Genomic DNA, 12,713 nt, shown 5'->3' on the forward strand with positions numbered 1-12,713 from the left:
ATTATTTTGTTACTAAAAAGTAGAAGCTTTAGGAAAATAAAGGCATTCCCTTCTAAGACCTGAGACACACAGATACAGCTGCAGAGTGGCCAGCTTTGGAGAGCCTTCTCCTTGTGTGGCTGGGTAGATGTGCTAACTCCTCGTCCCTAAGGTTTTCCATGTTTCCACAGTTTTCTTATCTCCCAGATGACATCTTTCTTAGAACACAGATAAGCTTAATGACCAAATCATTATATGTTAATTAACTAAGACCTTGAAAGAAGATAGGCAAAAACTTAGGAATTAATGCTATTCATGGACACGGTACTTCAAATTTGGGCACACATAGGAAATTTTATAGTCATTTGTCCTACTTTAAATTATATATAACCTTAATATTTTCTGTTTTTAAATTCATCAGCAATTTATGCAAATTATTTAGTTCACAATGGAGAATGCTTTTGAAGGATGGAACTAGCAGATAAACAATTACAAGAGCACTCTATTAATTTAGTAACTTTAAATTCATTCAGCATTTCTAGTGAAAATGTGCTGATTTCAACAACTATGAACTACCCTAAAGGGTTCATATGCAGAAAGTCAAATACTTTTTTTTTTTTTATTGTTGGTCGTTCAAAACGTTACATAGTTCTTAATACATCATATTTCACAGTTTGATTCAAGTGGGTTATGAACTCCCAATTTTACCCCGTATACAGATTGCTGTATCACATCAGTTTCCCTTCAATTGATTGACATATTGCCTTTCTAGTGTCTGATGTATTCTGCTGTCTGTCCTATTCTCTACTATCCCCCCTCCCCTCCCCTCCCCTCCCCTTTTCTCTCTCTACCCCTTCTACTGTAAATCATTTCTTCCATTTGTATTGTCTTGTCTTACCCCTCCTTTCCTCTTATATGTCATTTTGTATAACCCTGAGGATCGCCTTCCATTTCCATGCAATTTCCCTTCTCACTTCCTTTCCCTCCCACCTCTCAACCCTGTTAATGTAAATCTTCTTCTCAAGCTCTTCGTCCCTACCCTGTCCTTGTTTCCTCCCCTTATATCAAAGGAGTCATTTGATATTTGTTTTTTAAAGATTGACTAGCTTCACTTAGCATAATCTGCTCTAATGCCATCCATTTCCCTCCAAATTCTATGATTTTGTCATTTTTTAGTGCAGAGTAATACTCCATTGTGTATAAATGCCACATTTTTTTTTTATCCATTCATCTATTGAAGGGCATCTAGGCTGATTCCACAATCTTGCTATCGTGAATTGTGCTGCTATGAACATCGATGTAGCAGTGTCCCTGTAGCATGCTCTTATTAGGTCTTTAGGGAATAGACCAAGAAGGGGGATAGCTGGGTCAAATGGTGGTTCCATTCCCAGCTTTCCAAGAAATCTCCATACTGCTTTCCAAATTGGCTGCACCAGTTTGCAGTCCCACCAGCAATGAACAAGAGTGCCCTTTTCCCCGCATCTATGATTCTATACCTAGCAGACCCAAAAGGGTCTACAAAGAAGCTATTAGAGCTAATAAATGAATTCAGCAAAGTGGCAGGATATAAGATCAACACGCATAAATCAAAGGCATTCCTGTATATCAGCGACAAATCCTCTGAAACGGAAATGAGGACAACTACTCCATTCACAATATCCCCCCAAAAAATAAAATACTTGGGAATCAACCTAACAAAAGAGGTGAAAGATTTATACAATGAAAATTACAGAACCCTAAAGAAAGATATAGAAGAAGACCTTAGAAGATGGAAAAATATACCCTGCTCATGGATAGGCAGAACTAACATCATCAAAATGGCGATATTACCAAAAGTTCTCTATAAGTTCAATGCAATGCCAATCAAAATCCCAACAGCATTTCTTGTAGAAATAGATAAAAGAATCATGAAATTCATATGGAATAATAAAAGACCCAGAATAGCAAAAACAATACTAAGCAGGAAGTGTGAATCAGGCGGTATAGCGATACCAGACTTCAAACTATACTACAGAGCAATAGTAACAAAAACAGCATGGTACTGGTACCAAAACAGGCGGGTGGACCAATGGTACAGAATAGAGGACACAGTAACCAATCCACAAAACTACAACTATCTTATATTTGATAAAGGGGCTAAAAGCATGCAATGGAGGAAGGATAGCATCTTCAACAAATGGTGCTGGCAAAACTGGAAATCCATTTGCATCAAAATGAATCTGAATCCCTATCTCTCGCCATGCACAAAAGTTAACTCAAAATTGATCAAGGAGCTTGATATTAAATCAGAGACACGGCATCTGATAGAAGAAAAAGTTGGTTATGATCTACATACTGTGGGATCAGGCTCCAAATTCCTCAATAGGACACCCATAGCGCAAGAGTTAACAACTAGAATCAACAAATGGGACTTACTCAAACTAAAAAGTTTTTTCTCAGCAAAAGAAACAATAAGAGAGATAAACAGGGAGCCTACATCCTGGGAACAAATCTTTACTCCACACACTTCAGATAGAGCCCTAATAACCAGAATATACAAAGAACTCAAAAAAATTAGACAATAAGATAACAAATAACCCAATCAATAAATGGGCAAAGGACCTGAACAGACACTTCTCAGAGGAGGACATACAATCAATCAATAAGTACATGAAAAAATGCTCACCATCGCTAGCAGTCAGAGAAATGCAAATCAAAACTACCCTAAGTCAAATACTTTTAGTGAGCAATGTTAGGAGGAAATTTATAAGTGTTTCTATTTGATTTTCAGAGTTAAATTCAACGGCTGAACACATTAATTGGAATATTTTAATTCATTGTTTTCACATTCATTATGTACCTTAATGTTTCCACATATGAATAATAATTTATGTAAATAATGTTTATTCAAAATTACTGCCAAAAGCACTGGAGTTCAGTGCCCATATTAGGATCACTGCCAAGGTTATCATGTTTCAACGGATCTTGGAAGTTTAGAAGATTTCCTCAGATGAAGCCAATAAATTAAATCTAAAAAAAAATAAATAAATAACAATCTGGTAATACTAAATAAGTCTTAATTTGAATGGGAAGCAAGCAGTCCTACTTTAAGAACTATAAAATTTTATTTTTAATAGTTGATTTAGTATTTTAATCTAAATTCAATTTCCTTTGGAGCTCTTAGATCATACATCAAAATTGTATTATATTATTTGGCTCAAAGAATTACTAGATGAGCAATCTCTTCAAAGAAAAAGGGCTGGGGTGGAAGGAAATCTGAATCATCACAGTACAACTGTCACCACACTGAGACCTGTCTCTGCACTGTTGGTGGCCCTGCTCCCTAGGTGCATCTACCAGGTGTCCTGCGTTTTCAAGCAGCGTGTCTGCACGTTTGACGCACTGTCCTTGATAAAGCCTCTGCTTTCCCCAGGCCCTGCCTTGGGGAGGCACGGCTGGTTCAGAACTGGGAAGATCCACACAACAGGGGGGAGGGCACGGGGAGCCTCCCCCACCTGCAGAAGAGCCCTCCCTCCACAGGCTAACATGAGGACGACGGGGTCTTTGTTTTCTCCTGATAGAGCACTTCCATTTTCCCAGAAGAGCTTCAAGCTGATTGAGGAATATTTTAAATACAGATATTAAGTGATGGAGGAAATTTTGGCTTTGTTGACAAAGCACTTTTGTATTTAACTGTTCTTTTAAATTTTTTCTTTCAAAATACTGGCTGTACTTACCTGTAAATATCAGACAATATTATTATATTATTATTCAAAATCTAAATTACACAAAAGCTTTCTCATAAAACACATTTTTAAAATCATTTATTTTAGAACTTACAGTCCTATGGACTTTTCTAGTCATTTTCCTATTTGATCTTTTTGAATAACGTGAAAATATTTCTCCAACAGAGACAGTTCCAACAATCTTTTTAAATGTACCATCCTGACAACAAGTAACACCAATTATGTTCCAAGAAGACGGGATAGAATTATTCCCCTGGCAACCACTGAACATCAACCTTTCCTGCAACATCAACTGGAGGGATCCAGCACAGGGCCCTGAAGTGTCAACGTCAGCCAGGACAGGGGAGCCGCTCACAGGCTTTCTAGAACATGGGGGGCATGATCAGACTTCTGAGCAACTGTCACCATGTTGGTTAGAGACGGCGTGCTTCACAAGGAGCTGGTACGGGTGGTTTTAGTGATACTTTTGCAAACTTAGTAGGAAATAAACCATGTGATGGTATGGTTTACAGGCAGTACTATGTAGGTCGGACTGAATTTGAAAGAGAACCACATCCATTAACCTTCAACTACCTGTTTCTTTCAAAACATTACACTATTCCTTGACAGTAATTACTTAAAGGTGGTTAACACTTTTCAGATATTGATGTGGGTTTATACACAAATGCAGTATCCTCAAAGCTATTAGGATATGAAGAATAGATAGTCCTCAGCACCAGTCCAAAAACAACTTTAAATCAAAGAAAAAAATCATTCTGTTCATCTATCTGTGTAAGGAGAACATTCTGTCCTCAAATTTTCTGATAATCTCCTACCGCTGAGTTCACCTACACTAACCACATGAAACTGAAACTCTCCACAAAGCATGTTTGTGCCCAGGTGTACTGAGGATTACAAATAAGAACATGAGCAGATGTGGCTTAGGAGAGTTTGGCATCCAAACTAAACAATGTTGACTTACTTTATAATTCCACTTATAATTATTGCTTTTTAACTTAGAGCCTCCAGAGTTTATATTAACCATGATAGCTGCTTTATGACACAGGAAAGAAAATTTAAAATCTCAGTGCCAAACAAGACTAAAGTAGACTCACTTCAGCCTCTATACTTAGTGTCACTAGCTCAATTCAAACATAGTGCCTAAAATAATCATTTCCTCTATTATAGTTCAATCTTGTATTTTTTATTTCCACCCAAAACCAAGCTTTATAATGATAGCAAAATTCAAAGGTATCTACTACAAAATATGAAGACACAAAAACAAAACAAAATAACCACACTTTGCAAGGATGCAACAACAGTAACACCAAAATATTTCTGTGGTCACATGTAACAAATTGGAATAAATTTAAATAAAAAACCTTCAACTTGGATAGCAAAATTTTATGTCACACAATTGCCTTTCCTCAGACCCTGATCAGCAACAGAACCAGAAAAGTCTCATACAACTCTTGGACATTGTGAGTGAACTCTTCACACTGAACAGTCAGTGATGCAAGTACATTTATATCCAATATTTTCAAAACTTCCCTACCACACATCAACAAAAGGACAACCCAAGCAAGAAATTTACCATTAATAACAGAAAACTTAAGAATATTTAGTGCTCGAAAATTTGGCAATTGTAGGAAATAGTGTTTTCCAACTGCCAATCATTACCCAACCACGCACACAGCAAGCTTCCTCCTAACATGGCTGACCCCGAGTGGCATGTCAGGTCACGGAGGCAGTGAGTGTGCGCGCCCAGTGCAGTCTCCTACCTTCATACAGTGCCTTGAAGCCCTGGGCGCTCACTGCGAAGTCGGTGGTGAACCACAGAGTGAGGACAGACCCGGAGCTCACTATGGAGGACGGCAGCTGAAATCCCGACAGCCTAAAGTCAAAAGAAGAGGAACATGGTGAAGCAGAGTTTGGCTGAAGGGAACATGGCACACGGAAAAGGCACACATTTTCCTGAAAACCGAACTTGATGAAGTCGTTTTAAGTCTTACCCATGCGGGATGCCGCAGAACACTTGGACAGTCCACACATGGGACTTCGCTAGTGACTGAACGGAAGCATGACCAAGCACCAGAATTTGTTTACTTAAGTAACTTTTGAGGACACTTCTTGAAGGAATTATGCACCACTGTACTACGCGCAGGATGGGAAGCGACCACAGGAAGGCACAGCCCCCTTTATTCAAGTTCCCTGTGACTTTGCATGTGCTTTGAATTCTTTCTTTCTCTCCTAAATTATTACTCTGCTAAATAAATTTTTGGCTTCTCTTGAGAGAAAGATACATACAATTCTGCTTGTGCTGAGGTCAAAGGAATCCATCCTTCATTTTACAAGAAAATATCTTTTGGATTCTAAGTGGTTTCCATGATCACTACGCTTGGGTATATTTGAAAGTTTTAAGGATGACAAACCCAGAAATCTGTGTGAGGAGACTAGTATAGTAATTAATATGCACAGTACTTGAAAATTAACAGTTTTTCCAAAGCCCAAAGAGAGACTACATCAATTTATATTTTACCCAAAGTTTCCTAGTTAAGTGGGTTTGTGTGCAGATATGTGCCAGAGGGTGGCCTGAGCACAAGCTATGATGCAAAGGCAGTGTGCCTGCCTGTGTGCCCAGCAGCAGAACGGAGCCTGCCAGCACCCTGCAGTACTAAGTGCCTCATTACAGCTCCTCTAGGTGGTGGGATCCAGGCTCTGGAGCCAATCGTCATGATTGATTGTGCACAGATAAAACAACAATGCATTAATAAAATTACAGAGCAAGCTTAAAAGCAGATCGGGGTTAAGTCACAGAATAATTGCACAAATTATGATGTTATTTATGTTATTTTGTTGTTTACTATCATCATTTTGTGTCAATCACTTTAAGTTTTCTACATGGGTTTTATTTTTTAAAAAATCAATACTTCTTTAGTTTTACATGACTGTAATATACTGCCGCAATTTCTTATAAATCAATTTTAGTCATTTTCTTAATTGAAATACAAATAAAAGCCAAGTTATATATGTGTGTATATTAAAATTTATGAGAAAACACGAAGATGGTACGAAACCAAGTAGTTGACTAATTACATTTCACTCTTGAAATGTTTGTGCTGCAGCCAGACACCGGGCAGTGCTCTGGGGAAAGGAGGCCACCAGCAGGGCGTAGAATAGTGCAGTTGGCCATCACCCCAGAGGCAAAGCAGTCACTGGGCTCGGGGAGGTGTCTCGAAGGAGAATTCTGAGTCTAAGCCATACCTTTGTAAATATAGACAGGATTATTCTATACTTTTTATGGGAAGGCAGGAAAAAAAAACAGAATAACAAATAAATTAAGTAAAATAGAAGGACACCGTCTACCCAATTGTAGGATCTACATCAGTGAAAATATTTGTTATTGGTGCACTGGCCAAGGGATAAACCCATACAATATTTGTTATTATACAATAGATCAAAACCAAAAATCCAGGAAAAGACCTGTACAAATATGCCCAATTTGACAAAGGTATAAAATCAACTTGGTAGAAGAGTTTGACAGATTAGGCTGGAACTTTGAATGGCCCTGCCAGTCTCTTGCCAAAAAATGCCCAGGACCTTAGTCTAACACCTTTGTGACAATTAATTCAAGGTGGATCACAATCTTGAATGAAAATCTATGACTTTAGAAAAATATAGGACAAAGTCTTCAGGGTCTAGTTCAGGGAAAGAGTTCTGAGACTTGACACCTGAATTAGAATCCAAATGAGTAAAACCTAATAAATTGGACAGTATAAAAATTTAAACACTTTCTGGAAAAGACCCTGTTAAGAAGATGAAAGATTGAAAAAATCTGAGCAAACCCCACATCAGAAAAATGGTCAGGCATCTAGAATATCTGTTAAACCTTCAAGGCTTGTCTGTGGAAGAACAGTAGCAATTAGAAGTTGGGAAAAGCCACAGATAATGACATCACCCAGAGACATGAAGACGGCCAACATGTGAGAGGCTTCACCTCACCAGCTGTGAGGACAGTTAGAAATAGCACTACACCACTCTACGATGCCAGTGAAGGCTGCTTAGGATGAAGACACAATTGACCGCTGGTATGGGGCTCCTGGGACCCACAGGTGGTGCAGACACCCTGGAGAGGTGTCTCTGATTGTCCTACAGGCTAAACACACAGGTGCCCCCACCAGTACCCAGGTACCACTCCCCTGGCATACACCCAGCAACCCTTCCTGGGCCAGGGAGTTCTGGTCCACACTGCACCCAGTCTGCATCCTGGGAATGTGATTTTACTACAGCTTCCTAAGGTCTCTTTTCTGGCGTTAATGGTGAGGAGTATACAGAATTTCTCTGCAAAATTTATCATAAGCATATGTGAATCTATGATCATCTCACATTAAGCAGTTTAATTAAAAATACATTAGAACGTTAGAGTCTGAGAGACATTCAGGAAAACATTCATAAAAATGATAGTAACCAACTTAGTAGAAAACCAACAATTAGTATTTAAACACTTACAAAATGTCATTTATTTCCAAAATAATAACCAAAAACCATTGAGGATTTTTTAATTTGGCAATTGACCATTCTGAAGTTTTAAATCTCTATTAGAATAAGTTAGATAAAAAAAATCACATGACAGCACTATAAAAAATACAATTTTGTGTTCTCTTTACTTAATGAGTTTAGAACAGGGATTACGTTAAAGGACAGAGATTAAGGACAGCCACAATTGAACTACATTATCTCAGGTAAAAGCACCATGATGCTAAGGACTCTTAAAGACAATGTCAGTGACGGGGTTAAAAGGAGCTCAGCATGAACATGTGCAGACAAAACGTGCATGTGTTTCGCCTGCTGGAATGGGGTGGACTCAATCGTACCTGAGGGCAAAAGAATGCAATCTAACATGAATTGAGCAGGTTGGAGAGAGATGGGTCTCCAGCTGACCATGTCATGGTCATTAAAGTACTATGCTAATGAGAGTTACCCAAACAAAAGAGAAGTCCATCAGCTGTCCTCTCTTCATTCTTCTTTATCAAATTGGTATCACCTACAACGTGTGAAAATTTGACCCCTTTCTTCATATGCTGCAACTTCAAAAGTTAGAGAGAATTAAGGTGATGACATCCTGAAATTATTTGGGATGACCAGAGTGTACATGGAGTCACAAATGTCCACCTTTCTGTTGGTGGTCATTCCCTACCACCTGCCCAACAGACTCGCCTCCCCACACACAGCCTGGCCTACTTAATCAGGGGCTGGCACTGAGAGTTGAGCTGTACAGGGTCTGAGTTTATGCTGTGGTCTCCACTATGGAAACCACACGTTTCACTCACAGCATCAGGCTTCTGTCTGAGGCCCTAGCTAAAATGTTTGCAAGAGGAAAAAGAGAATTGTTAGGAAAAGGAATTTGGTTTCAGGACAGTGACAACAAATCAATTTCATTCCTAGTTAAAAAAAAAAATAATGTATGGTTGGTGTCAGTCCAACCATGTCCCTCCTTTCTGTCTTTTCTACCTGCACCCCTGTTCTGTTGTCCTGTAGAATCTCATTTACTCTGTTTCCTCCTCCCCTCTACTTTCAGCAATGTGGGTAATTGACAGAGCACTCCTGTCAAACGGGAGTGATGGCAGGGTAAAGCAGGGAAGGACTGCTTTGCATTCTGAATTCTAGGACCTACATGTTCACTCAGCAGAAGCACAAGTTTCACAACTGAAGTTTATTCTTCCATTTTTCAAGAAATTACTAGGATGGATTGCTCCTAGTAATAGATCCAAACTATTTTGCAACGCATTATCATTTAAGATATTTAAATCACTAACACCATTGCAATAATCTCAAATGTTAGAAGTGGTAATGCTAGAGAAAAAAAGGCAAATTCAGTGATAAGCTCAGAGGACGAGAAGACCAGAGTAGGCATTGTTAATTTTCTGTAAATTAATGAGGGAGTTATGAATTCATTAAAGAGGTACACTTCAAAATTACACTTCGTATTTATTGCATAATCTACAGTGTTTGTGATTTGAAAATGTCAAATATATTTAAAACTACAGCTTAGTTAAAATGTCAAGTGCATATTTTAAGTAAATTGGGAAATACCACTAAGTTAAATCTTTTTTATGAAATAATAATTGCTTTAAAGAAAATTTCTGTAAAGCCAAATGTTGCCAAACTGACATTAATCCTCAATATTTGGTAATATCATACTTCAGGACATATGGCAACATGACTATCCTCAAAATATAGCTTATGAAGACTTGGCCTAAGAAATTAATTTCCTCAAGAAGAGTTTTTCAGCAAGATAGTACCCAGGGCTTGCACGAAAGCTTTTAAGACTGAGAAATAAGGACTCCACCAGGCAGTTCCTCCCACTATTAACTGAGAGCTTCATTAGATTTTTGTGAAATCCCCCGCTCTGTACTGTGTTCATCTATTGGTCCCATTACATGTCATTTGGAAGAGTTCATGCCAAGGATAAAGTATGAGACTTAATGTTTTTCAAAAAGCTGTCCATGTTTAGCTAATATTATTTTGACAATTATTATCCAAACAGCTTTGAGTCTGCAACTTACTATACATTTTGTCTGAAGTACAATATTAGTTAATCTAGGTCTGTTTTTCATTCATTAAAATAATTAATTGAATGCCTACCAAAAGATAAATGTGCAGTTAACACATTTGCTGCATTCAAGAGACAATCTGAAGTGAAAGATTGGAAAACAAATAAGAACTTTCTAGAAGGAGGTAAGTGAAATAATCCACAATGATGGCTTGCAGCAGCTCTTCTACCTTCTCCACCCAGGTTTAGTTGGCCAAGACAGAACAGGGATACACAAAGCTATGCATAATCTTTGAACTTCCAACAGAATACAACATATAAAGCTCTCAACATCACTAACTTCCTTTTTGCATTTAGAGAAAAAAGGCAGGGGCAATATTTGGAGATAATATCTCTTTTAATCAGAGAGATGTCATCCAATAATGAACAATATATACTTTAAATTAAAAAATGTGCATTGTATGTCAGTGAAGTAATATCTAATTAAATGGGAAGGAAAGAGCACTGCCTCTAAATACAATGAATTATTTTGTGATAGAAACAACAATCAGGATCCCTGATCCATGTAGCAAGAAGACTGAAACTAATGTCTAGCCAGGATATTCAGAGTTGGGATAATCAACAAATAAAATGTCTGCAAATTCAGAAGTGTGTACTTATGGTTATTAAATTCTCTGTAAAACAACAATTTAATTAACACCTTAAAGTTATTCAAGTTTGCAGATTAGAATGCTTCCTTGACTGGGTGTATGTATAGAAGGTATTCTTTTCTAAATTTCTTCTAATTAGTCATATATGCCAACAGAATGAATTTATGTACACACACAGAGCACGATTTTCTGATTCACTTTTCTGGTTGTACACAAAGTAGAATCATACCATTTGTATAATCATACATGAACTTGGGGCAATGACGTCTCTTTCATTTCCCCCATCTTTCCTACCCCAGGTCCCTCACCATCTCTTTCCTACATTTTGCCAAATCCAAAGTGCCTCCATTCATCTCAGTGCCATCCCCCAATATGAATCTGCATCCACTTATCAGAGAAAACATTCAACCTTTGTTTTGGGGGGATTGGCTTACTTCACTTAGCATGAAATTCTCCAACTCCATCCACTTACCTGAAAATGCCATAATTTTATTCTCTTTTAATGTTAATTAATATTCCATTGTGTGTGTATGTATGTTATGTTAGTTTCTTTATCCATTCCCCTACTGAAGGGCATCTAGGTTGTCTCCACAGTTTAGCTTTTGTGATTTGAGCTGCTATGAACATTGATGTGGCAGCTTTGCTATAGTATGCTGTTTTTAAAACCTTTGGGTATAGCTGAGTCGAATGGTGGTTCCATTCCAAGTTTTCTACAGAATCTCCATTCTGCTTTCCAGATTGGTTGCACCAATTTGCAATTCCTGCAGCAATGTATGAGTGTACCTTTTTCCCCACATCCTTGCCAACACTTATTGTTGCTTATATTCTTGACAATTGCCAATCTGACTGGTGTGAGATGAAATCTTAGTTTTGATTTGCATTTCTCTAATTGCTAGAGATGTTGAACATTTTTTAATATATTGGTAGACTGATTGTAAATCTTCTTTTGAGAAGTGTCTGTTCAGTTCCTTAGCCCATTTATTGTTTTTTTTTTTTTTTTTTTTTTTTTTTTTTTAGTGTGTGTGTGTGTGTATGTTAAGTTTTTTGAGTTCTTTATATATCCTGAAGGTTAGTGCTCTATCTAATGTGCATGTGGTAGAAATTTCCTCCCATTCTGGAGGCTCTCTCTTTACTTCATTGATTGTTTCTTTTGATGAGAGGCTTTTTAGTTTGAATCCATCCTATTTTTGATTCTTGATTTTATTTCTTGCACTTTAGAAGTCTTGTTAAAGAAATCAGGGCCTAATCCAATGTGATGAAGATTTGGGCCAATCTTTTCACTTTTGAGGTGCAGGGTCTCTGATCTAATTCCTAGATCTTTGATCCACTTGGAATTGAGTTTTGTTCATGGTGAGAGACAGAGGTTCAATTTCATTTTGTTGCATATGGATTTCCAGTTTTTCTACACCAATTGTTGAAGAGGCTGTCTGTTCTTTAATTTATGTTGTTGGTGCCTTTGTCTCGTATGAGACAACTGTATTCATGTAGATTGGTCTCTGTGTCTTCTATTCTGTAAAATGGTCTACATATCTATTTTGGTGCCAGTACCATGCCACTTTTGTTACTATAGCTCTGTAATATAGTTTAAGGTCTGGTATTGTGATGCCTCCTGTTTCACTCTTCTTGCTAAGGATTGCTTTGGCTATTCTGGGTCTCTTATTTTTTCCTAATTGATTTCATGATTGCTTTTTCTGTTTCTACAAGGAATGACATTGGAGTTTTAATTGGAATTGCATTGAGTCTGTATATCTCTTTTGGTAGTATGGCTATCTTGAGTATATTAATTCTGCCTATCTAAGAACATGGGAGATGACTCCATTTTCTAAA

At 37.7% G+C, this 12,713-nt stretch overlaps 1 protein-coding gene across 1 annotated transcript in view; it reads right to left on the reverse strand.

The window, feature by feature from the left end:
* The window catches only part of Csmd1 (CUB and Sushi multiple domains 1), a 1,139,207-nt gene extending 1,132,789 nt beyond the window's left edge, over positions 1–6,418 (reverse strand). The window contains exons 1-3 of the mRNA XM_077792480.1: positions 6,374–6,418; positions 5,696–5,751; positions 5,465–5,577 (exon numbers count right to left, since the gene is read on the reverse strand). Of these exons, the coding sequence (XP_077648606.1) occupies positions 5,465–5,577; positions 5,696–5,751; positions 6,374–6,418 (214 nt within the window). The remainder of the gene's footprint in view (positions 1–5,464; positions 5,578–5,695; positions 5,752–6,373) is intronic.
* Positions 6,419–12,713: the final 6,295 nt, after the last annotated feature.

The sequence above is a fragment of the Urocitellus parryii genome, chromosome 14 (assembly GCF_045843805.1).
Source record: "Urocitellus parryii isolate mUroPar1 chromosome 14, mUroPar1.hap1, whole genome shotgun sequence".
NCBI lineage: Eukaryota > Metazoa > Chordata > Mammalia > Rodentia > Sciuridae > Urocitellus > Urocitellus parryii.